Source organism: Lissotriton helveticus, chromosome 1_1 (assembly GCF_964261635.1).
Source record: "Lissotriton helveticus chromosome 1_1, aLisHel1.1, whole genome shotgun sequence".
Lineage (NCBI taxonomy): Eukaryota > Metazoa > Chordata > Amphibia > Caudata > Salamandridae > Lissotriton > Lissotriton helveticus.
In genome coordinates, this window is record NC_136057.1 from 1390750698 (window position 1) to 1390778034 (window position 27337).

Genomic DNA, 27337 nt, shown 5'->3' on the forward strand with positions numbered 1-27337 from the left:
CAAGTTTCCCTCAGTCCCACATCTTGTCCTCTTTTCCACACCTCCTACTATGCAAATGATCTAAAGCACAAGCTACATATCCCCTATAACCTGTACTAATGCGGACACCCTGGACTATAAACAAGATAACTTCATGCATACAAGATCAGAATTACACCTCATGATCATAAATTGTTCGCTAAGAGTCGCAGATACCCAATTCATTGATGTGGCTAGCTCCTTGTACTAAGTTCATATAGCGGTTACCCATTGACCCCATTGAGACAGATTCTAATGTTTTAATCTAATAAAATTAAAAGGGTTCGGTTTTCCAAGTCCAGCTATGCCCAAAAACAAAATCGGGTGACTTTGGGCCCTTCTGACTGCCATTTCATACATACTATGGAACAGAAGAATTCTTTCTAAACCATGCATACACACTGCTGGCACGGGCCAGGGTGAACAATACCTGTTCTCGTAGATGTCCTGGATCTCATACACCTTCTGGTCAATGAGGTCACTGGACACGCGGCTGGCCTGGAGCTCATACACCTTCTGGTCGATGAGCTCAGAGACTGTCTTGTGAAAGTAGTTGATGAAGTTCTTTATCACGTCGGGGATGACCTGGTAGGTCTGTTGCTCGTACTGCCGCTCGTAGGCCAGGTCCTGCTTTGGGTCCCCTGAGAGGAAAGAGGTGAAGGAAGGGCATAAACGCATCACACAGACAGTCCCCTATTTATGCACACCTACCTTCTTTTTGCACCAGTGTCTAAACTAATGAAATTATGAAAGGTCAACAGAGAATACTCCTATATCTGAAGAATTTCTAACCAAAGTACTTCTGTTGCTATTTTGAGATAGAGGTAATCTAGCTAAGAATCATGTAATGATGACATGGAAGGTTTTCCCCATACAAACAGCTTCAACTGCTTACTAACTGGAGAGACTCCCAATGTCCTCTACCAAACCGAAATTGTTCATGCATGCCACTGGTGCCAAGTTATCTAAAAAAAGTAACAGTCACTCGCTCCTACCCAGAATCTGTATCACTCACAGAAAGTCAAGTTTGGTCCAGCCTTTCAGAGTTGCCATTTTTTAGACTGATGCCAAATTTTAGGCCCCAAGCAACCAGAGTTATTGCTGACTTTATTTTGATTGTTCAATAGTGCCCCAAAACGACTTTCAGAGAGATTTTTGCAAATTCGAAGAACCACACCACCCAGTTTTCAGAAATCCCCCAGAACAGTCAAATATTTTTTATTTATTTTTTAAATGGCAGGTGGACTCAACTGGGGGATATGCTTTCATCAAGACAAGCTACACTGTTGCTGGGCTAGTCACATAAGAAGAACAGCTGCTACAGAATCAATGGACACTAACCAGGTCCAAGCTAGTGTGGGCACACTGTGTGTGAGCAAATCTTTGTCCACATGCAAGTAAGTGCACAGAGAAGCAAATACCTCTACTTACAGCGCACACATCATGGAGTTCAATGGCTATGAAGAGAACGTATGCCCTTCTGTTCTGTAACACACAATCACGGTTATTTAAAACAGTGCTTACTTAAAAACGTGCAGTGTGTGGTTTGAAACTAGCAACTGTTTGCCCAGCTACAGCATGCATGATTTTATAGTCTTAATGATTTAGTGGTTTGTGTTTGCTTTATTAAAACAAGAACTCTGAAATGTATGGTGTTTAGGAGTGAAGTGTACACTTCACTGCAACAATTCTAGTTTTTATTTGACAAATTTGACAATCTTTATCTCAGGGGTCTCCACAGGGCTTTGTGACAAACTCTAAAGGCAACAGAGAGGGGCAACCATGGCACTACATAAAATGATCTGACACCACTCCACCAGACATGCGCCAAGGTACAAAGGTTTAGAAGGCTGGAGAGACACATGTGATATTTCCTCATACATTATAGGAGAACGTTACTCACCTGTGTGCATGTCATATTCGGCCTGGTAGTTGTATGGATCATAGTGGCCCTGAGAGGAAACAGAAAACAACATTCATTTCTTATACTGACAAAGGCCGTAAAGCTGTGAACCCTATAAAGGAAGATCTGCATCTGTAGGGCATCAATGTGTTAAATATGCATACTAACCACCAAAACAGGAAAACCTCATCAACAAATAAAGATAAAGGGGTAGAACTTCAGCCAGGGGAGGGAGGGCAGAGAGATGAACAATCAAGCAGATGAAGACAGGAGTGAACTGCAAATGCCAACCCCTCTGGAAGTGAATTGTAGCCAGAGAGAGACAAAGCATGAGATGTGCCTGCCATCCTTAACAGATGGTAAAACTAGATTCCTGTGTTGAAAGACCCAGAGCAGTGCCTGGTACTGCCAAAATGAATAACTACTACATCTCAAGACAGAAACCTGCGGCTACCAAAAAAAAAAAAAAAAAAAAAACACACCACGAAAATAAATAAATTAATAAAAGGAGAGCAGGGAGAGCCCACACTTCCAATAATGAGGAAAGGAACGTTTTCAATTTACAGATGGCTGACACACCTGAAAACGTACAATTTTATTTTTTAGTAAAAGTGCCGCAAGCCACATACCTGCACCACTTCTTAAACGCAGCTAGTCTAAAGGAAGGGAAAAATGTGCTTAAACACCTCCTTCCAACTGTAGAGCATTAGCTCCAACTATGGAAGAGTGGATTTAAAATTCATCTAACAATGGAAAAGGTGATTATTTCGGGGTCCCCCCCAACTTAAGGTGAGGTTCCAGATGATAACCTAGAAGGGAAAAGCATGCCATGTGGAATGATTATGTGGCGGTCCCATTGATCTAGGACAGCCATAGGCTGAGTTGTGGGAACAAATGTGTTTTGAATAAAGGGCCAGCAAAGCATTATGGCACGAGTTTGTAGTGCAGTGAATATTATATTATCGGCTCCCCTACTGCATCGGGAAGAGCCACAGTAAAGTTTAACTTTTTTCCCCTTCCCTTTCTGCAGCTCCCAGCCCATTTCCCTTTTTTGAATGGGCACACAAAAAAAGCATTTTTTTGTCAAGTTAACAAATAAATGCTTTTTTGGTAAAAGCTCCACATGACCTCCGTTACGACAATGTCGGCTGCCCCCGTTCTATACAAGAGCCAGCCGTGTCTAAAGAAATTTAAAAAAAGAAAGTGTTGCGAGAGAGCTTGTCCTGCCTGCAACAGCACGGCAGAAAACCATTTAGCAAAATAGTGCTCAGAGGCTGTAATTAAAGCCTACCGAGTAAGGACACATGTAACAGGTGGTGTCGCCATGGGAGGTTACAAATTGAGACAAGGCTGTGCCAAGAGGGACTACTCAGCCTCTTGACCAATGAAAAGCCACAGTTTGCAAAGAACAATCCCACAAGCCAATGAAAAAAGTTAGACTGAGAGTGGTCGGAACTTCAAGTTCGTACCACAATACAGCATGTCTTGCAGAGCAGCGCATGCCCTGCCCAGGCTCGACCTAAAAAGCCTGGGGTGGAAAAACAGACACACATTCTTATAGAAACAAAAGAAAGAGCAAAGCCTTGCCTGCTATCTCCAGAAAAAGAGAGCAGCACCTCCTATCCAAGATGATGAACACTGCACTGCCTGCCTTTCCTAAAAGATGGAAGAACTATCGGGCATCCCCAGAGAAGGTAGCCCTATCACCAGACAGATACATCATGTACCTGCAAACCCATCATGAGGTTGAGCCGAATTTAGACCAAGGGAGAGGATAGCTAACCTCAGTAACCTAGAGAACAGAGTCACTAGACATCCTCAATAGATGCAAAAATAAAATAGTACGGCAATTAAAAAGTGGAAGCCACGGCGAAGTAGAGAGTAGGTCCCAATATGAAGACATAACATGCACTCCTACATACTTATGAGGCATGCTCCGAGTATACCATCAGTGGTGTCCTTCAAAGAATATGGCATTTCATTTGAACCAAAAGAAACCAAAAATGTAGGTTCAGACCAAATTTACATATTCCGTGGACCACAACCTGAAAAGAAGGTTTGTAGACTAAGAACCTAGGAAGAGAGAATGGTGCCAGGCCACTAAACACTTGTGTCATTCACAATTCTACAGTAAGAGCAGTATGTACTCTTATTAAGTTAGCAGATTTAATCTTTGTTAAGGAAACTACATTGCCGCCTGTTGGCTATTAGAATTAAGACTATAAAGATGACAACTGTGCACAACTGACTATTACTCAGCTTCCGACTAATTGCACAAATTCTTCAAGCTTTATAACCCCGCCATAGCTCCATGATCTCCTAGCAAAAATGTATTGGCGTATTCCAAGAATAACAAAGAAAGGTGTTGGAAAACCATTCCCCCATATTGCTTGTTCATCTGACAATCTGTGGCATACTGTAAACTTCTTTTTAAAAAGATCCTGGAAACTTCATGCTTCAATAAGTATTTCTACCGTCTTGCAGTACTTAGTCGCCATTTTCACACATTTATGATAAAGAAAGCCACAAAACCCAATTGCTATAAATGACATCTTGCCAAATGGCAGACACTGATGGATGTAACATGGAATCCTAATCAGAGCCAGGGCCGCCAGCAGCCAAAATCCAAGACAACTGAAATAGGCAGGCGCAAGATGGCAAAATGTCAAGCGCTACACCAGTGTTAAAAGAGCCAAATTACTTTTCCCAATCGCCCTTATAATTAACAGTAATATTCATTATTTGTAGTCTCTCGCCCTTTTCACACTCCGTACTAATGAGGTGGCTGCCACTTTAGACCAGAACAAAGCAGGAGGATCCTAAAATGCAAGCCCCACCGAACCACACTGGTTAACATATAGGGGCAGGCACTTTCAGTCTTCACTTGTGTGCGTCGAAGCCCTGTCAAAGGACTGAAATGAAGGCGACTGGATGGATGGACTAAAAAAAAGTAAGGAAGGTTACCAGTAAGTAATAGGGCCATCAGCCATATGTTCCTCTTTCCAGTTGTTACTAATGAGACATACCAAAGCTACAGCCCTCTACAATCAGAGGGTAAATATGTGGAGGAATCTTAAATATACAACACCCTTATTTAATAAATATTGAAAAATACACCAGAAAACTAGTAAAGAATAAGTCATGACATTTCAGATCTGAGAACACCTATACCCAAATGTCATTGCAAGTCTGAAACCTTATTCAAATTGTTAATGTCTAACAAATAGTATACTCTGATGACTAACTTTGCAGCTCTTCAAAACTCATTAATTTCCATGTCATACGCCTAGCATGTAGCCGTCCCTCTTGTTGATCTTCATTGGACTGGAACATTTCCAGGACCAGCTAGTCCTGCCAAAAGTACGGCTGACTTTATTCACCTGATCAAAGTAATTTTTGTAGCCTTTTAACCCCTACCACAATTACCAAAAGTCACAAATCAGTGATCAGTTTTGCACTTATACAGAGACCTTTTAACATCCAATAAGACTTTAAATAATTTTTCTTCAACAGTATAAGGAGATGGAAGCAGTAGAACTTCCTGCAATCTGTAATACAGACTTCACTTTAGTTACAAAAGTAGGATCAGGTATAAGAATAATACCATATCCCAGGAATCTGAAAATAGGAGAAGAGGATTGCACGCCTCCAATTATTACTTAACAAATTACTGCCCAGCCAGGAGGCACTAGCCAGACTATGACTAGAGGTCCAGAGTCATATGGCATCATGTCTTCGCAGAGACCAAAGATCCATCTGCTTCCTCTTCGTGGCATCTAGCTAGATTCTGGTCACCGGCAGTTCATTCACTGGCCAGGCTGATGACATTTTTTAAGAAATCAAGGAAGACATAGTGTAGTACTGATGAAATTCACTAACTTGGAAGGCTGATTCTGACATTTCATAATGTTCAGGAGAGGATCGTGACGTACGATGATATTCACTGTTTGGTACTAAATAAGGAGTCTTTTCTTCTGATGGAGAATGAAGAAGCCAGTTGTCCAGGTACGGAAACACTGGTATTCTAAGAATATTTTCCTCTACTATGGAAGAACAGACTGGCCACCAAAAAATCCATGCGTCTATTGCCCGGCAAAACTTGCTCCATATTCTCTAGATTGTACAATCTGGTAATGAATCTTCGAAGCATTATTTTAACAGGGTCTCTCCATTTCTGTTCCACAAAGTCCCTCACAAACTGGTGGATATGTTAACTGACATTAGAAGGCCTTTGAAATGGTCGTAGCAGGGACTAATGTGAGGTCATGTGTCTCTTTGTCTGAAGGAAACCATTTTCCCTCGCTAATATGACACAATACTGCTGACAAAGTCTTTAGAGATGTATCTCCTGTTTTGGTCCATATTCAGACAGGCATTGCTGCTTTCAACAGAATCATCATTCAGCGGGTGGATTTACTATTTTCTACACTGTGTTAAAAGGTGATTCTTCTTTAAATCCTATCACGGTCCCACAATCCGGATTCCATTCTACTTTCCAGACCAATGCCGTTTGTCAGAAGGAGAGGCGGTGTCAGGAGAGATAGATGAGTGAGAGGAAGTGTAGTAACCATGCACAGAAATGAGTAGGTAAACACATTTATTCCTTAAGTAGATCGGATCAGCTACAATATCGCTCCTCACTTCAACTCGCCCCCGCTCCTCCTAACCTTCGTTTCAACCACATTCCAATTCCACTACTACATTCAAACTTCAACCCAACACTACCCATTCCTTCCCATTATGACCACATCAAAGTTTTCCCCCCTTAATACCAAAAGCGAAAGTTATAATGAACCTATTCTGTCACCAATAAACAAATGTCATAAAACGGTGAATAAGACATAAAATCCTACACAAAGATAAATCTGAGAAAAAACATTAGTAAATAACCTGAAGTCTTATTCATGAGTAAACAATTATAATCCCACAAAGTCATCTAAAGCTTTAGGAAGTTTTGTTACTCTAGTCTAAAGTCTCCCGTTTTCTTCTCAGTTTCTATTCCCTGTGGATCAGGAACAGAAGCTTCTGATAGGAATTCAGTTTCCAACATATTTGCGGGAACATTAGAATCAATATCAGAATCAAATGTAGACACGTGTAAATCACAAGTCGAAGATCCATCTTCGCTTGACGTTGACAAAGCCGAAATTTAAGCACTTCGATTCTTAACACTTTGCTATCATACTCAACATCACTTTCATAACAAGTAACATTAAACTTTTGTGCATGCATATTGCCATTACAATTGGTACATGGGGCTACTCTACTAAAGTACCAACACTAACCATCCTTCATTCTTACCAAATTTATTTAGGACTTGAATCTTATGAGGGTGGAAAGAACATACTAACACCTTTAGGAATTTTACCAGGTTTCTTTATGCTAACCCAGTCACCCACCTTGATATCATACTGTTTAACACAGTGCCTCTTTTCACAGTAACTCTTATATACACAATGTTTTTCTGTAGATTGTTTTGTAGTTCCTCCACTGACCAATGCACCATCTTAGTACCTATTAAGCAACGCGATTTAAACTTTGAAGTAGGTTTCCTCCCTCTCATAATCTCAAAAGGAGACTAACTTGTAGCAGTAACTACTGTTGTCCATAAGACTATATAGTTTTCATGATCTGTTGCTCCCAACTCATACAATTTTTTTAAAGCAATTTGGAATGGCCCCCTTCAAAACTCCATTAAAACGCTTCACCATTTCATTTCCACACGGGAGTGATGTTGCCCTAAGAATTATGCCACACAATTACATACACTTCTTTTGTTTGGTGGAAGTGAATTGTACACTATTATCAATTAACATTCAGCAAATCTTCACGTTGAAATAAATAGCCTAAATAAAAACAATCGGTGTCAATCCATTAACTACAATAATGTACTTACTGTCAACACCAATGGGTCCCATAATGCTTTTCCAGGGTGCTTTTGGATACTCAAAAGGTGCTATGGGCAGCCTCAGTGTTTTTTTAGGTCTCGACTATTGCATCCCGCAGGGATAAATAGACGAGAGTATAGTAGGCAAAATAAGCTCTTGAACCATTGCGGATTCCGTACGGTTCATGTGAACACAATCGCGCGCATTCTCGCCACGGGCATTTTTTTCAAGAGCTTACAAGAGCTTTCATTGGCTCTTCACTCTGTGCACGCTACATTCAGCTGCTCAGTCCTCCCACCCTCTCCCTGTCCAGCGCCCGCCTCTCGCTCATCACACCCCCTCCCTCTCCAGCACGCTAACACGCATCCCACAGCCTCTATCCCATTGCGCAATCTCCCACCCCGTGCCTTTTTTTTCCAAATAACTTTCATTGGCTCTACATTTTGTCCACGCTGCATTCAGCTGCCTAGCACGCCCCCAGCACACCAACACGTAGCCCACAGCTTCTCTCTTCTTGCGCATTCTCCTCACGGGCATTTTTTAGGTCTCGACTATTATATCCCGCAGGGATAAATAGACGAGAGTATAGTAGGCAAACCAAGCTCTGAAACCATTGGGGATTTTGTACAGTTCATGTGGTGCACTCGTGCGAAACGCACGTCCACATCAAACCCATTAGCCTCCCTCCCACAGGCATCTGAAGCTTCCCCAGCGTGCGCTCGGCCTCAGGCATTCACCCCAGCACGCGCTCGGCCTCACTTCTCCTTCCCCCTAATTCACCCCTGCAGTTTCACGTTCACGGCCGCTAGGCCGTGCTATCACTTCAAAGGAATACGCACCCGCAATGCCGAGAGCATTTACCAGCTGCTTTTAATTTCATTCCCCCAACCAGCAGCTTGTTCCTCGCACACTCAATGGTGAACGTGCAGGTTGCGTCTCTCTTGCCCCATCCTGATTTCCGCGTCATAAAGTACGTGTCTTTAACTTGTTTTTTTTTAATTTTGGATCCATTTCACTCCAGTCTCTTGCCCCCTCATTTACTATCACTCCTAAATTTCCCCATTCCACCCCATCTCTGCCCTCCCCGTCTCCCATCCAATCCTCTTTCTCACCCACCCGATTTTCTTCTCCTAAGCCCCTCCCACGTTTCTTCCGCCTCTATCTCTCCTCCTCCCTACCTCGCCACCCAGTTACTCCCCCGCCCCTCTTTCTTTCTATCGGCATTCCCCCCAATAGCTTTTTAGTGGCAGGCTGTTGTATCTTATGCCGCTTTTACTTTGCCAATCCGCCAGGCTCCGGTTTTGGTTCGTGGTTTCTAAACATTTAAAATGCTTTTGTTTTACCAACAGCAGCTTTTGTTGCAAGTTCACTCATGCTACTGCTCTTGTTTTAGAATTGAAGATGTTGGGTTTACTTTTTGTGAGATTCATGGAGTGGTGGTAAATGTAAGAACTTTTGGCCAGGCTATATGACTGTTGACTTGAATGGCAAAGAAGTGATCTTCGGACAAGACTTCTAGGTTGTCACATATTTCCGGGAAGCTTCTAGAGGAGGCAACAGACTTATTCTCCAATGAGACTTTGAAGTCCTAAGTTACTAGTAGGAGGTTGTGGTGAAGGGCAGGCATCTGAAGCTTCCCCCAGCGTGCGCTCGGCCTCAGGCATTCAAGCGTGAAGCTTCCCCAGCGCGCGCTCTGCCTCACTTCTCCTCCCCCCTAATTCACCCCTGCTGTTGCTTCCCGAACGCTTTTAATTTCATTATTCCCTTGTTTTTGGCACCACACAAATCTCAATATTCAATGACCTGGTGATTATTATTGTTTGTTCCCGTTACAACCTAACTACATTTACATTTTGCCATTAGGTATATAAAACCACAAACATCTTAAAAACTTAAAGGCAAGCAGGACTAGTGTTGTATAGACTAACGTTGGTTGCTGCCCACAGCCATATTTCACTTTAGCTCTAGCTCATTATGCCGAGAGCTTCACTTCAAAGGAATGCGCCCCCGCAATGCCGAGAGCATTTCCCGTCCGCTTTTAATTTCATTTCGCGGCCGCTTTTCATTTCATTTCGCGGCCGCGGTTTAATTCATTTTGTTTCTTATTTTCTCCAATAAGTTCTTCAATATATTATTCCCTTGTTTTTGGCACCACACAAATCTCAATATTCAATGACCTGGTGATTATTATTGTTTGTTCCCGTTACAACCGAACTATATTTACATTTTGCCATTAGGTATATAAAACCACAAACATCTTAAAAACGTAAAGGCACGCAGGACTAGTGTTGTATAGACTAACGTTCTAGCCGTTTATTTTACGGCCCATATGTCAACTCATACATCAAGTGTATATTGTGCTGTGTGACTAATGGCATTCTGGGACCCCCTCCGTTATATGACTCACTAATGTGGTCTGATCTGTCGGAGGCTCCCTCTCTTGGATGAAATGACACTTCACCACTCAGCGCACCACTCCAGCACCAATCTGTGCAACCATTCAACAACTGGTTCAAATATGTTCTCTCAATGTTTCAAGCTTTATTACAAATGTCACAAAAAGATGTTAGTATTTCACTTCTGTTCTTGGTTTTTCGTCACAATAAAATACACTGAACATAATCTTCACAAAAGTTATTTACAAAAGTTTAAGCTATTGCCTTTATAAATTACAATCATTTTTATTTAAGTATTAAATCTTGTTGACCTCTGAGGCGGAAAGCCGGAGGTGTGTTGTTGTATTTTATGCTTTTAAAAACTGAAACTCATCACCTGCACTGTTCTTAAATTGCACTCACTTGCACGCAAAGCGCTCGCCTTTAGGGCCCAGCAGGATCGCCTAACGCCCCCTGACACAGCCGATTGAGCGCTGAGACAGGGAATCTCCCCTCCATCCGCCATCGCCGCTCGAAGGGTAGACATGCCCACTTCGAGGCCACGCCCCCTTGTAGTACTTAAACGCGGATTACTAGCGCGGCCACAATCTTGTTGACCTCTGAGGCGGAAAGCCGGAGGTGTGTTGTATTTTATGCTTTTAAAAACTGAAACTCATCACCTGCACTGTTCTTAAATTGCACTCACTTGCACGCAAAGCGCTCGCCTTTAGCGCCCAGCAGGATCGCCTAACGCCCCCTGACACAGCCGATTGAGCGCTGAGACAGGGAATCTCCCCTCCATCCGCCATCGCCGCTCGAAGGGTAGACACGCCGACTTCGAGGCCACGCCCATTTCCCTCCACCTCAAATGTGCCGGCCATACCAGCGCAGCGAACGAGCGCAGCGGGAGCGCCTAAGGCAAGCCCGTCTGCGCCCGTCCGCGCACGACTGGGCCTTGGGCCAGACTCTATGCCGGTTTCTGCCACCACAAGGGTAAGCTACTGCCGCAGAGATCTTCTCAGCCTCAGACCTTCCAGAAACAGCACTTGCCATGTAATGCACGACCCCAATGTCCCTTTCACTAGCTGCAATATTTGTAAATCGGGAAAGTTACTCCTTCCCAGCCGGGCGGCCCCACTCCCAGGCCTCAAAATAGCGACACTTAACTGCAGATCGCTTCCCAAGCACGCCCTACTCATCAATCATCTGATTGTCGACCTCGATCTGGATATACTTTTCCTCACCGAAACGTGGATCACAGGGCATTCTAACTCGGACATAGTCTTGGCCTTACCCCCGGGCTTCCTTATTATGTCCCAACCCCGTCCCCTAGGTAGAGGAGGCGGATTAGCCATCATTTATCGAGACCACTTCACCTGTCGATCCAGTGAGATTCAGAGCCAGGAGTCGGAGAGCTGCCTCTTTACACTACAGCTTTCCCCGACCAACTCCCTGTCAGGCCTCCTGGTTTACCGGCCCCCAGGGCATTTTGGCCCCTTCTCTGCCGCTTTCTTGGAAACCGTCTCATCCCTGGCCCACCTAACATCTAACTTCTTGATAACAGGAGACCTCAACATACATTTCGATGACCCACTCGATACAGGGGCATCTGATCTAACCTGCGACCTGGAAGCCCTTGGCCTCTCCCTTGTTAACTCAGGAGCCACGCACTCGAAAGGACACCTGCTTGACCCTATGTTCTCGAACATTCCTTCCCTTCAGTTCACAAACTCCCTCCCACTCCCTTGGACGGACCATTTCTTGGTCTCTGCCCACTTTCCAGGGTCATTTAAGAAACCTCAAAAACCCACAACTTACTCTAAGGACAGATCTTGGGCCAGACTCTCGGTGGAAGACTGGGCCAATGCTCTTAATGCCACGACCCCCAGTCTCACGGCTGATCCTTCCACTGCTGACACTCAGTTCAGAGATTGGATCTCCTCTTCCCTTGACACCATTATCCCCATTAAAAATCGGGAGAACAAAAAGAGGATTAAGGGCCACGCTCCTTGGTATAACACCGAACTCAGAGCTCTTCGCAAAGAGTGTAAAAAGGCCGAGAGATTGTGGAGAAAAGACTGGTTCTATAGTAACAAAGACATGTACCATAGCGCGGTAAGACGCTATAAATCAGCCTTAAAGCTAGCCAAAGTTGCATTTTATGACAACAGAATAAAAAACGCCACTAACTCGTCGAAAGAATCATACCTGATAGTCAAAGAACTATTAAACATCCCAACAGCACCTTCCTCGCACCCCCCCCCCCCCCCAGACAGAAGTAAGGATCTGGCCAACTACTTCGACCATAAAATCTCGCGGATACTGGACTCCCTTCCTCCCATCAGTCCACCGATCCATACGGATATAGTGGCCTGCAACAACAGCCCTCAGTTGGACACCTTTAGAGCAGCCTCCCTCATCGAGGTAACTTCCACGCTGGATAAAATGAAAAGTGGGTCTCCCCTTGATCCAGCCCCGGTTAGATTCCTAAAAACCGTGTCTTCCATCATAGCCCCTACCATCAAGGACCTTATCAACACCTCTCTCTCCCAAGGAATGGTGCCCCCTAACTGGAAGAACGCGGTCGTCAAGGCCCTGTTGAAAAAGCCCCAACTCAACCCGGACGACATGGCTAACTACAGACCTATCTCGCTGCTCCCATGCATTAGCAAGATGGCGGAGAAGCTAGTGAACTCGCAATTGTCCCAATTTTTGGAGACAAACAATCTTTTGCGTCAATCCCAAACAGGATTCCGGCCATGGCACGGACACCGCCCTCCTCTCTGTCATCGAGGAGGCAAGGTGTATCCTGGACTCAGGAGGATCAGTGGCAGTGATCCTCCTGGATCTCAGTGCCGCCTTTGATACGGTGGATCACCGTGTCCTTTTACACCGCCTGGCCAAGGCAGGAATTGTGGGAACGGCGCGAGCATGGATCGAATCTTTTCTATCCAACCGCTCTTTTCAGGTGTGGGACGGTAATTCACGTTCTGAACCACTATCACTTAAGAACGGAGTTCCCCAGGGGTCATCGCTTAGTCCCACCCTGTTTAATGTGTACATGGCCCCCCTTGAAGATGTAGTGACCCCCTACGGGATAAAAATAATAAATTATGCAGACGACACCCAACTAGTCGTCTCCTTGTCCCATCTGGATAACCACCCAGACAGCCTGCTGAACTGTCTCCAGGACATCAACACCTGGATGTGTGATTCCGCCCTGAAGCTAAATGGTGCAAAAACCGAGATCATGCTCCTGGGCAATAAATGGACGTCCATCCCACCATCAGTTTGGCCGGACTCCTTTGGTGAAATTCCTTCACCAAAAAAAGAGATTAAAACACTAGGAGTATGGCTGGAACCTGATCTCACTTTGATGACTCAGGCTGCCAAAACAGCTGGCACCTGTTTTGGTCTCTTGCGTTCTGTCCGCAAGATCCTCCCGTTTCTCCCCCCCCCCATCGAGGAAACTACTGGTCCAGGGACTTATCTTAGCCCGGCTTGACTACAGCAACGCCATTTATCTCGGGGCACCGGAATTCACTCTGGCTAAACTCCAACGCATCCAAAATGCGGCGGCTAGGCTCATTATGAACCTTCCACCCAGAGCCTCAGCCAAGCCTGCCCTCAAGGCCCTACACTGGCTCCCGGTTCGCCAGAGAGTAGAGTTTAAAGCCCTGTGTACCACCCATAAGCTCATCAATGGTGTTGGTCCAGATGCTCTGAGAGACATGGTTATCCCATATAAGGCCCCCAGACCCCTTCGCTCCGACGCCGAACACCTTGCCATTGTACCTAAATTCAGGAAGGCTCGCACCGGTGGTCGCCGCTTTTCGGTCAAAGCCTCCACAGGATGGAACCTACTCCCACGCAGTCTACGGCTGGAACCTTCTCATGCTCTTTTCCGGAAAAAACTTAAAACCCTCCTGTTTCCCAAATAATTCATCCCCTTCCCCCCCTCCCCGGGTCTCCACAGATTTATAGCGCGGGGATGCCTACGGGTCACCAGGCGCTTTAGAAATCGCAAAAATAAATAAATAAATTATTTTTAAAAATTAAAAGCCATTGTTATTTGTAATATCAATACATCTAAGTCACGTAAATACAAAACATGTTGCATTACAAATGCTATAGGTGTCACATTTGCGAAAGTTATAACTATTGGCATTGTAAATGACAAAGCTATTAATTTAGCTATTTTGAAAACCAACACATAAATAAAAAAATTGTCATTTACAAGACCAATAGCTCAAACTTTCCTAATGCGAGACCTATTGCATTGCAAATACTTGTAATGTTTTATCAGCCATCATTATACATTCAACACATTCTGACTACTCTCTCCACATCCTTATCCACTCCAAGCCACAAATACATATTCCTCACTGCACATTTGGTTTTCAGAATTCCTAAATTACCTTATTGGCACATTGAACTAACAGATTCATTCATTTCATCTTTATTCGATCATGTTAAAAATAATCATAAAAGCACATATAAATACATCTTTAAAAAAATGTTTACACTGTATTATCTTTAAAATTACAAATATTTCATCACAGTTCTAGAATAAAGATGAGAGTGCATAAAAGATATAAAAAGAGAAAAAGCATTTCATATCACAAGGCTAGGTACATTGTCATTACTTAAACTCAGTAATCTGCGCGCCATCCCCTTCCTCTTCCTCATGCAGGCCCATAGGAATGTCGCTACTGAGTAGCAAACCAAAGGGTCGGGTAGTGTTTTTAAAAAGTATAATGCTACCCGACACTGCTTAAATTTCATTTTCTTTAAAATTGGTTAGAGGTAGACATGGTCCTTATTACGGATGGAGTCAATGGTACTGTGTCTCTCCTGCAAATTGAATGCCAAAAGAGGAGTGGGCTAGTTGTATGTAATTTGATATGTAAGGCAGGGCCAATTCTGTGTGCAAAATCTCATTGTTGAAAGAGCAAGGGAGGCCCGCTACAGATTTAAAAAATGTATTTTTAATAGTTTGTAGTGGTTAGGGTGCAACCACACCCCAGACCCCGGCTCCATAAGTCGCTGCTGCTTTTACTCTGGCCTGGTAGATGTTTTTTATTGGCAATAAGGGTTTAGCAGCCAGTTTCTTTGCAAACGATTTTAAGGCAATGGTACCCCTCTCCATCGCCAACTTCCTTGCTTCCATCAATTTTGCCTATAACAATTCTTTTATCAAAAAGGATACCCAAATATGGGAAGGAGTCTACTACCGCAATTTTTCCAGCATCTGCGCTAAAATTTGGCACTTTTTCTTTTTTGGTGGCCCCGGCTATTATTATAAAGGACTTAGATTGGTTCACTTTTAACTGTAGTGAGTCCATAAAAGAGACATACGCGGTTATAAGCCTTTGTAACTAACCCAATTCCCGTTCAAGCGATTAAAACCGCGCCGTCCGCATAAGTCAATATTGGTAACATTTGATTTTCGAAAAGGGGGACATCCCTGGTGGCCACTGTGAGCGCCTTCTAAACTCCATTTGTATATATGGAGAAGAGAAATGGGGCCAGTACGCAACCCTGCCTTACTGCCCTGGATATTTTAACAAGCATTTGCAAGGCAAAAAGGTTACTAAAGATTCTGTATCAGTGTTGATTTTTGTGTAAAACGTTTTGAAAGTATTTTATCAATTGTGTGCATTTTGTATATTTCTGTATAACAAATATGGTGGTTTTAAAGTAAGGTAAAGGTACAGAATGTCAGAATTACATGAACAAACTTAGACAAAAATGGAATTGCAATGTATTCCAAATGTTAAAGTTGTGTTCTAACTGGAAGGCTATCACAAAAATAGAATGCAAACGTATATCAATTATGTCATGGTATGGCGATTAGTAAATCCGTCCAAAAATACAAATTTGCATGCAGGTTAGTTTTTGTAAATTTTAATTCCTTTTATAAAACACGGGTAGCACGGGTTAAATACAACCTGGATTGACAGGATAAAGCTCAAACTGAACACACATAATTGGATCCCTCTCTCACTAAAACACGCTGTTAAGTGAATATACAAATTATACATGAACCCCCTGTCTGCCATTCAAAGGCTTCCGGCGGAGTGTGGAGGGCTGGCCAGGCTGGTCTCAGAAACGCCCTGTACAGTGGATTATGTAGAGGAAGCCGGCAAAGGCATGAAATTCCCAACTTCCCTTTGTGCGTGTACCTGGGACTGTGCATGGCGATAAAATGATGCACTGTTCTATTGATAAATATCAGTACCTGATATAAGTGTGAACTCTGGCTTGCCTGTAAGATGCCTATGTTGACAGAACTGACCCTCTGGAAAGATCCGCTTTTAAATGTATGTTGTGTGCATACTTGTGAGGGAGAGCGCATTTATGTGTAAGTATGTGTGTGTGAGTGAAAGTGGAGGTCAAAGTGCATGTGATGTTACTTCCGCTATCCCTGGCATTTCGGTGAATTGATGTCCACATCTAGAGCTTTTCCTGCAGCGTGCTGGATATGGTATAAGATAAACTTAGTCCATTAGTCTGTCAAACTAAATTTCTGCTGGGGTGCTGTTCTATGCCATCAAGGGATGGACAAAACTGATATGTGGGACAAGGCCTTAATACCGGATGCATAGCTGGGGGAGGCCTTTAATGATCTGGACTCCGCTTTCACCCTATGTGATCACTATTTGAGCTGTGCCTGCTTGGACATCTTTGCATGTTATCACGTCTGCATTGGGCCTGCTCCCTATCAGAACCTGATTAAGCTGGGCCTGATGCCTCCCATGTTCCTGTCTGTACTGGCTCTGCTTCCTACCTGATCCTGCCTGGGCTAGGCCTTTTCCATACGCCTGTTCACTACCTGATCATGCCTGTGCTGGGCCTTCTGCTGACTACCACATCCTGTCTCTGCTGCCTCTTTTAGCTGTCTGATCCGGACTACTCTGGGCCCACTTCCTACTAAATCCTGCCTATGGTGAACCTACTCCCTGCCTGATCCTGCTTGTTCTGGCCCTTCTCCTTGCCTGATGCTGCCTGCGCTGGGCCTTCCCCCTACCAAATTCTGTCTCTGCCTGTGTTGGCCTGTTTCCCTCTGTGATCCTACCTGCGCCTGGCCTTCTTTCTGCCTGATCCTGCCTGCATTAGCCCTCTTTGTGCCTGTGCCGTGCTTTCTCCCTGCCAGACCCCTACCTACCCGGCGCAAGGTGACTGTGACGGATGGCTCCGTGTATACAACCCAACAGCCGATCCATAGCTCTAAGCGAAGCTAATTGCTTTCTAATGTAAGTACAATTTGTTTGAAGGATGTTTTCTCACTCAGATCTTTTTAAAAGCCTCCCTCAGGCTAGCAGCCAAGTTGTGAAAAGTGTTCATGAGGTCTACGGTCAAGGAGCGGGGGTGCTGGGGGAGGGCGGAGGTCAGGTTGCTTTTACTGCCCCCAGCCTGCACTGGATCACAGGCTCAGAGCCTGACAACTCCTAAACCGCCGCCCCCACCTGTCCATCTCACGCTACCTCGAGGCCTGCAAGGGCGGGAAGTAAGTGCACCATGGGCGAAACAAGACACCTGACTAATGGCCGCCACCCCTTCTCAAGCAGCAAGGAGGCCTCCAGCACCCTGAGGTGGAGCTGGGTCTTGTCTGCTCGCACCGCCTAGGCGCCTACCCTGGATATTTAATGAAAATATTTCTTTACAGGGGTTTGGTTATAGCCATCAAAGTGATTCCTCTATCTGCCGAGAACAAGAAACTAGCTCCGAAAGTGCACGATCCTGTTGCTCCGCTGACACATTGTGTGATGCTGGGCAATTCATACGAAGCCAGTGCCATAAAGACCTGATTATGCGAAGTAACCAAACACGTTGGGTTCGTCTTCACAGCACGCGTAATGTATAGCTCAATTGCAAATGGTACTCTTTAAAAAGAAAAGAAACAAACCGATGGAGGTAAGGAGAGTGGAAGCGCTTGACGCGCGTATTCACAGGAACACACACGCATTTCTTAGGCACTGCGCAGGATTTTGTGCTGCATAACTAAATACTTATAAGGTCCCAAAAGCGAGACCTATTGGCTATGCCAATGCTAGTTTTCTTTTTTGGCATGCAACAATGAACAATTTTGTTGCCGTTGCTTAGGTTACCATCTTCTGGAATGACAATTGCGACATTCAGGAAATCCATCATTAATGTGTCTAATCAGCCATGCTGTGTTGGGTAACGGCATCATGAAGTGCATTGTATTTGCCAACTGCACTTTCAAGGTTATGGCTGGAGTTTCCACACATCCATGGTTGTTACATGACTGCACGGTGGGGCGTGGGGGATATGCCAGTAGCGCTTTGCAGCTATCCGTGTCGGGTTCTCCCCTTACTCCGTTGGCTACAGTGACTTCACATTCTGCTGCAAGTTGATAGGGCAGGCGTGATGCGAGGCTCCTTCCCACTGGCTATTAGCAGGAGGAAAACTCCAGCTTGGTCACGTGATGGTAGAAGGAAGTTCCTTAATGAATAGCCATGCTGTCAGATGACTTTGAGTCTGGATCTGGGACTTTGTTACAAGGGACTGTCACAGCAGATATGGAAAATAGATCAAAGAGCCCCTATACCATCCCATACATCTCAATGCAGCAGTCAGTGTGTCCCAATGATTATCATTTTTATATGATTAAGTGAATAGAGCATTTGGTGTCACTGGAAAGGACGCTGGAAACTTGAGGCACTAAAAATTAAAAGTATTTAATACTGACACACACGACGATGGTGAACCACTACCTCGAATGCCACAAACTCCTCAGTGCCATTTGTCATGTTCACCACACACTCTTATCTGTGAGGGCGGTAGGATTTTGTACGAGTTAAACACTACCTTTCATTAATATACATCTGGTGCTTTTAGAGGGCCTGCTTCCCCCTGAAAAGTTGGCAGAGCTGCCCATTTTCCATAATGCAAGCATTTGGGAATCGTGCGCGGAATGAAGCCGATCCAATCTCCTGACTGCGACATTGTCATTAATTACAACCTTGTCAGCAAAAGCGTTATCGAAGCTAAATATGAAAATGCTAATGAGCCCTCATTTGCATATTTTTCTTTGTTGGAATGTCATTAATTATTACATGTTATGATGATGTATGCTGCTGTCGATGCTCTCCAGTGCATAATTAGCCATAAGAATGCGAGGAGCCGATCAGCACTTTTTTTGTGGGTAAAACTCAAATTTCCCTGAGTCTGTCCTCTTCTCTCCTTAAAAAGGCAACACTGATAACTTTGTGCACATTAACGATCCCGAAATAAATCCAGGCTGCGTGAAAGCAAAAAAACACCCATCACTCAAAAAATATATTTTTCAGCCTTTGCAGTCTTATGGAGAAGCTCTTATTAAAAAAAATCATTATTCCAGCTTAATTAATGCCACGGTTAATTATAACACCATGATGTCAGCGGTTTTAATTAAGTAATGGCAGTGTTACAAGAAAACTCCTCTCTGCAGTAAAAGTCACTCTGCAGAACTGTGCAGAGAGAAAGAAAGCCTGTGGTTGCTATCCTGCCGTGGTTCTGCGGGAAAGGTAGCACAAACTTGCAGAAAAGTTAGTGCAGGATTCCAGAGCCCATTGGCCCTCACCTGCCTGACCACCTTTTTTCAGCTAAAGTATAACTGAAGATGACAAAACATCCCTCATCCTCCTCTATGCCAGTGGGAACGTTGTTTAGACGTGAATAGAAAAAAGAACAAGACAAGCCCGGCTTCAAAAGTGGAGCGCGCGTGGGCGAAAGTGAAAGCAGTGCGTTTGCACATATGTTGGCAATTAATGTGTGACATGGGGCGGAGGAGCGTTGATAAAGCAATCAAGTGAGACGAAAGCCAGATGGCGCCTGATCAGGTACTGAAAGCTGGTGGTTGCGCCTGTGCAAGCACGCGTGACCGCGAGAGCTAGGCCAGCAAAAGCTTTTAGTAACACTTTTTAAAGCCCCTACTAAATGTCTCGCAGTGCAGCGCATGCGCTGGCTCAGCGAGACCTAAAAAGGACCCTGACAAAGTATCTGATTTTAGGTTTGGGTCACAAATGATTTCCAAATTTAAAAAGGCTGTTAGTTTATTTAATCCATTACGATACTCACTATGTATAAAACGGTGTATAGGGTTTCCCCTTGCGTCCTCTAGCCACAAACGGGCAATTTATTATAATTACAGGGGTGTATATTGAACTAATCCTATTCCTCAAAGCACACAGGGGAACAATTATACTGCCCCATATAATGTTGGTTTACTTTAAGATAATTCATGTGTACCTCCCAAAATGGCTTCAAATTACCCAATTTAGTCTTGACTGACCACCCAACCTTCAACACATTTAATTACACTTTGTAATAACTCATCTTTACGACATTCCTCCTCCCATAACGTATCAACACTCTTGAGTATCACGGTCTTAAACTGATGCCACCTTCATATCCTCTTGGAACTCATCCACATTTTCTGTCAAGTCAGTTGGCATCCTTGACGAAAAAGAAAAAATCTGCTACAGCATTCTTCCTTCTTGGGATATACACAATTTTATAAACAAAATCTATAGCTGCTTTGAAATGAGCGCTATCTGTGGAGAAGGTTTGGCTACCCCATCCGATTGTATCACCTTTAACAGTTTATCGTTCCACCTCACTATTTCTTCTTTCCCCCACACAAATGGCCGAAAATATCCCATTTTCCAAACACATCTCAAAGCTTCTCTTTCAATAACAGCATATTTCTCTTCTGCTGGAGATAGACTATGGGAAGCAAATGCCACAACTTCCACACCTTCCTAGTTTTATTGTGACAGACCAGCACCAATATCCTTATTACTGGCATTAGCGGTAACGCAGCTGGTACACTGTGGATCAAATCCTTGTAGAGCATGTGCAAAAACAATATAGCTTTTAATCCGAACATATTCTCTTTCACACTCCTTAGATCATGCAAATTTTACTTTGGGCTCCAACAACACCCCTTTAACGGATGTTTAAATGGAAAATGTTATTACAAATTTAACATAAAACTCCACTAACCTAAGGAAGGACCTAAGCACCTTTTTTTATTTTGAGGTGCAGGTGCTTCTTTCGTGTCATTTATTTTTAAAAAACGTAGGTGCAACACCTTCATCGCAGATGTCATGCTTAAGTATGTAACTTGGCGTGGAGTGAATTTAATTTTGAATATTCCATCGTTACCCCAGGTCTCTGACCATTCAAAAATATTTCTAAATGTAAAGAAGTAGGAGTTATCCAAGAAGGACGAATCGCAGGTGTAGATTTATATCCAAATGGATTTTATTCCAAGTTAGTAACAGCATCACACGGGAGCGCCACCAGCTCTCAGGCAATATAAAAGTTCAATGTCAACTGCAACAAGTGTATGATCAAACAGTAAGAGCATCCTCGAGAGATGCACCTTCAAACATAAACATGTTTGAAGGAACACTCTCTCTCGAGGATGCAGGAAACAGAACGTGCGAGGCTAAGGACACATTACCTCATAAAAGCATAGAAGTGGAAGAAAGACAATACCTTACATCATCTCCTTTCTTATAATAAACAAAAATGCAAATCAAACAAATGAACTAAGACATATAGAAATCCTTAAACCTTGTATGAATGGAATAATTACAGATTGGCCTAACATGTTCATACATTTCACTTGTAGAGAAAGACATTTGAGAAAACATTGGTGAAGAATGCAAAAACATACCTGCTGACGAAGTGGAAGGTTAAATAGGAAAAGAAAAAAAGAAAGTAAGTCATGAGGATAATCAGAGAGTGAACCTAAAGAAAGATGTGAACATACATCATAGGGAGAATCAGATTTATAACAAAGAATTCTTTTAGCAGAATTATTTTAGCTATAACCATGAAAATGCTTGAACCATGAACATTTTCACAAAAGCCCTTTTACACCCCCACCCCTTCTTTTCAATAAAAACCGGACATTTTGAAGTCTTCATAGACCTTCATAAAAAATTTAACAGAAAAAAAGAAGAAATATCAAAATACTTATTTTGCAAGTTTCCACAAAAATACACTTTAAGCTTACCAAAGCCGAAGTAAACTCTATGCACACATTCCACTGATGCTAAGCAGAAAGAAAAAGGTGGTGTCCCTTTATCTCCATACAGCAAAATATTACTTAAAATTAAAAATTCCTGCCAAACCTTGGCATAAATTTTGGGGATACCCAATAAGACAAAGTGTGTGCACCAACTAAAACCCTTAGGTTTCTCAAACGCCCCCAACCAACTAATGTTTTCATAGTTGAACAATTCCTCCCTGCAGAGACTCATTTGAAACTGAAGGTAATTCTAAGGTGTTAATATTAACATGTTGCATATCAGATTCTAAGGGAACCACATCAAACCCTGAAAAAACATCATGTTGATCATGTTGATCAGCATTCTCAAGTGTTGACAATGACCTAACATGTACAGTAGGCCTAGCCCTGCACACATTATTAAAATGACCAAACTTCTGACAGTTTGTACACTTCTTCCCTAGAGCATTGCACATGGAATTGTTACTTAGATGTGTTCTTGATCCACACCTGAAACAAAATGTGTTATTACCTCTCTGCTGAGGTTTACTAATACTATTATTAAATGACACAGCATTAACAGAAACATCATTCTGCACAAGGTTAAAAGGGGAAACATTTTCAAGCATAATACTTTTTGAAGAAACAATGCTCCTTTCGATACTTTTAGCCATATCAACCACCTCAGCCAATGTTGGATCCCTGCAACTCAAGATTCGTTCTTGAATTTTTTTATGGCAACAACCATAAACAAATTGATCCCTGATGTAAATGTCTAGATCAGCCCCAAAAATCAGCTGACATGTTCCTCAAAACTGAAATGAAGTCTTCTACGCTTTCCTCCAGGTTTTGCTTTCTCTTTCTAAAATTAAAACGCTCCAGAATGACATTCGGAAGTTCCAAAAATTTCCTACTAAGTCTTTGAATTGCATCTCTATAAACATTCCAGCCCTCGCCTCTTCCTGAAGGTGGAATTGAAAGGGGTAAGTTATCATAAACTTCTCTACCAGCTCTCCCCAAGTGACTATAAAGAATAGCAAGCTTCCTTTTAGGAGCATAATCCTCTACATCAATTGCCACTAAATAATTCTCGAAGCTTCTAAACCAAGTTTTCCACGGTTTCACAGGTTTTCCATTAACAGGTAAAAATTTGTTCAGAATAATCACCTGTTGATTATTAGCCATTTTTTTAAAATAAATAAATAAATAAACTACTCTGACAATAAGATAATTTGTAAATATGCTTAAATATACTATCCAGAAAATTTTAATAATTTTTGTACTCTTCCTTTTAGCTTTTAACTGCAGACTTGAAAATGTTAAATGTCTTTAAAATGCAGAATGTCTTTAAAATGCAGAATGTCTTTAAAATGCAGAATGTCTTTAAAATGCAGAATGTCTTTAAAATGCAGAATGTCTTTAAAATGCAGAATGTCTTTAAAATGCAGAATGTCTTTAAAATGTTAAACGCCTTTTAAAATGCCCAAGAAGATGTTTCCAATCTCCTTACCAGCAACGTATCAGTCTTTTAAATGTCAAGTGTCTTTAAAGTGCCAAAGGAGCTATTTACAGCCTCTTTCCCATGAATGTATTTCACTTTTGAAATGTAAAATGAAGACTTAGTAAGCTCTTGCGTCTTGCACTCTCTGTTTCTTCAAATTCAAGTAAAAGCAGACTTTTAAAACTCCAAAGTCTTTAAAATGTTCAAAACAAAATTCCCAACCTGCTTTACAGAATTAAAAATCACTCGTGTAATGTCAATTTAAAACTTGCACATACCCTTGTGAAGATTTTTCAAAGGAATGAAGCTTTTAAAGGATTTCCGTCTAACTGAACGCTTGCACGACTTTCAAATGAGATGTTACCTTACAGCAAAATCACTCGTGCGCGTAGCGTTTTTCTTAAGAAATCAGCTTCAGAATCTAAATACTTCCGTTGCGCGATGACGTCATCGCGATCTGCTCTCACGTGGTTTGAGCTCAAAGAGCTCCGTATAAAATCAGGTATCTGGCCAAAAATCCATAAATCTATGAAAACAACACCTTCAATCTCCGTTCAAAAAGGTGAGTGAAACACACGCGTTTCTCTTAAAAATGAGCACAGTGGAACAAATACATTCTTGGAAGATTAACGTTGCTAGATAAAGAAACGATCCAAGAAATTAGTGAAAATGCTGAAAGTGGTTGAAATTTTCCCAAATCCTGTCGCCAAATGTAAAGAAGTAGGAGTTATCCAAGAAGGACGAATCGCAGGTGTAGATTTATATCCAAATGGATTTTATTCCAAGTTAATAACAGCATCACACGGGAGCGCCACCAGCTCTCAGGCAATATAAAAGTTCAATGTCAACTGCAACAAGTGTATGATCAAACAGTAAGAGCATCCTCGAGAGATGCACCTTCAAACATAAACATGTTTGAAGGAACTCTCTCTCGAGGATGCAGGAAACAGAACGTGCGAGGCTAAGGACACATTACCTCATAAAAGCATAGAAGTGGAAGAAAGACAATACCTTACACTAATCAAAAGAAACCAGCTAGTACTTTTCATTTATACTAAAATGTTCCATATAAATGTTTTTAAGGTAAGACACTCAAACGTGATCCCTTCTTGGGTCATTATCACAAAAAAGGGGAATACTGCCACTGGGATTAAGGTTTAAAGCACAGAGATCAGGGATATCCAGAGGTGCAATACCCTCCCAGGTACCTCCCTCAATATCCGTTGAAGTGATCGCTTTCCCCTGCAAACCTTTACCTCCCCTTCATAGTCTCCCATGGTGTTCCCGCTGCAGCCGGTACTCTTAGCACGATACCGCGAGTAGTGGAAAAGAACGGGCGCAGCTATTTTACGTCACTTCCGTTGCGCTTGCCAACACAGACAAGGGACAAGGTGGCCTTCAGTCTCTAAAGACGTTTGTACATTTGCTACCAAATCGGATCGTTCGAAGAAATCAACAAGACGTGTCAAAATGTAAATCAAACTTATTTGTCTTACGAATATATATGCCTATTTTTGTTGAAGTCAGACTAAAATAATAGACCAGTCTTCTGTTTCAGTATATAAAATAAAGTACAATTAACGAGAATCGTTCTATTGTTATTTTTAAATCACATGCTACTTGGTATTATGTGGCTTGTCCACTCCATTGCTCTAATAAACATTCTTCTCTAAGATGGCTATCGAACTCACCACCTCAATCTCTTCCTTTCCAAGTATTTTGATGACGCGGTCTATGCTTTGCGTGTTCACCCGCTGACCTGCCGGAAAAGTGCTACAGTGCAGCCGGGTTTACTTTCTGCGCTCCAGGCTTTTCTTTGGTTGGCTTTTTCATGACTTCCGCCTCGGAAGCAGCTATTGATTGGCTGAGATCCGCGCGATATTAACAAACAGTGACCCGCGATTGGCTCACTTCAAACTAGGATGGCGAAGAAACAAAAAATGACAGGAAGAATGTAGATGATGCGAGAGGCCTGAAGTACGGAATGGGAGGCGCAGTGTAAATTGTATTGTATCGCTATTTATTTAGCGCTTTCTGTACGCTTAGCGAGACTTAGTGTAGTAGGTTCATAGATAAGGGAATTTGACGCAATGTTGGGACGACGATGCATTGTGTAGGGTATTGCAATGGGTGATGTATTGGAGGTGAGATAGGTCCAGCGTAGGGGAAAGTCTGGTGTATTACGCATAGAGATGCAAGAAGCGCAGTGGTTCAGGCACTGTTCAGAAAAGGGAGCTCCGAAAGGGAAGTGAGTAAAACACAGAGAGAGCGAACGTTTCACGAGAATACACCCGATTGCGACAGAAGGCTCTAGTTTTTTTTTCTTCAAAACAATCGTTGTGCTTTCCCATCGCTCCTCCTACAATCGCCTTATCTCCAAGGCACTTGCAAGGGGGGCATATATGACCCCAGTGTGTTTCCATATGTTGATCGGGCGTAGGTACCAAGACGGGTGAGTGGGAGAACTAAGGTTTGAGAGACAAGAAGCCCGCCGCAAAACTGAACACACGGGGCGTTGGGGAAGTCACACGCCCACGACAGAGTGTTGAGCTGACTAGTAGAGGTGTAGTGAGAAGCCATTGCAGGTGGGTGAATGGGGTAGGTCGGCCAAGAGGCGTAAGTAAGGGCGGGGAGCCATTTCTGGTGTAGGTCATTAAACACTCAATGAAAGAGCGCGAGAAGTATGGCGAGAGAGAGAGCTGTCTAATGTGGGAGAGGGGGGGATGTTGATGAGACACGTCTGGAGGAGACTAAAGCCATATTTAACAAGAGTATTTGCTTTATTAACAGGGTTAGTGCTAAGAGGGAGATCACTTGTGGGCAGGGTCTTTGCAGGTTGGTGACTTCTTTTGGATAAAGGTGTATATATTGGGAGTGATTTGCAAATTGGGTCAGTGCTGGTTGAGGGGCATTTTTGTACGACATGGAAGGAGGGAGTTCAACCCTCGAAATGCACAGGGGTCAGGAGCAGGCCAGGGACGGAAATGTCTCTGTGCTGAGGGCAGAGGATGGGAGCCTAGGACTGCAAGAAGATGACCCATCCTCGGGTGCAGAAAGCGGGGCCCTAGGGCCTGGACTGGATTGTGGAGGGGCAGGAAGAATGGCTGGGCATTTCAGACCCATGGGCAGTGGAGGTCTTAGCTGGTCAGGGCCTGTTCAGAACACTGAGGGTGAAGGTGCCTCTCTGGGAGCAGAAAGTGGGGGGTTGTTCCCCATGGCTTGGACGGGAGGAGGTGTTAGTTTGCCTTCTCCAGGGATTACACTGGACATTTCCACCAGCCCTCCATGCACCATATGGCAGCAAAACCCTGGACACGACCGGTTACAGAGGAGGAGTGCTGCCCAAAGACTCAAGAGTTGCAAGAGGATGCGGAGGTACATCGGCCCACTTGGGAAAGACGTCTATGGTGAGAGTTAGGATGATGATACCTTGGCCACGTACTTTTCTTGCTTTGTTGAATCTCCTCTTTGAGATTTTGTAAATGCTAGTTTCTTGTGTTTTGACTGAGGCAGACGTCTCTTTCTTATTTTTAAGTCTCGCTTACAAAAAGCTTTAGCAGATGGTTGTTGACGACCTATTGTGTACAAGACAATTCATAGAGTGAAATTTGGGTTAGCCCCATG

General features: G+C 43.2%; 2 protein-coding genes across 6 annotated transcripts in view; one reads left to right on the forward strand and one right to left on the reverse strand.

Annotated features, from left to right (window-relative positions):
• Positions 1-25094, reverse strand: part of EIF3L (eukaryotic translation initiation factor 3 subunit L) — a 115934-nt gene extending 90840 nt beyond the window's left edge. Inside the window, exons 1-3 of one of the 5 annotated variants that reach the window (XM_078684155.1) lie at positions 24970-25094; positions 1922-1970; positions 449-659 (exon numbers count right to left, since the gene is read on the reverse strand). In XM_078684155.1, the coding sequence (XP_078540281.1) occupies positions 449-659; positions 1922-1970; positions 24970-24990 (281 nt within the window). In that variant the 5' untranslated portion in view covers positions 24991-25094. Of the gene's footprint in view, positions 1-448; positions 660-1921; positions 1974-24963 lie in introns of those variants that run through there. The other 4 variants (XM_078684153.1, XM_078684154.1, XM_078684150.1 and 1 more) reach the window with 4 other exon arrangements.
• Positions 25095-25613: 519 nt separating this feature from the next.
• ANKRD54 (ankyrin repeat domain 54) overlaps positions 25614-27337 on the forward strand; it is a 75439-nt gene continuing 73715 nt past the window's right edge. Inside the window, exon 1 of the mRNA XM_078684157.1 lies at positions 25614-27120. Coding sequence (XP_078540283.1) covers positions 26637-27120 — 484 coding nt within the window. The 5' untranslated portion in view covers positions 25614-26636. The remainder of the gene's footprint in view (positions 27121-27337) is intronic.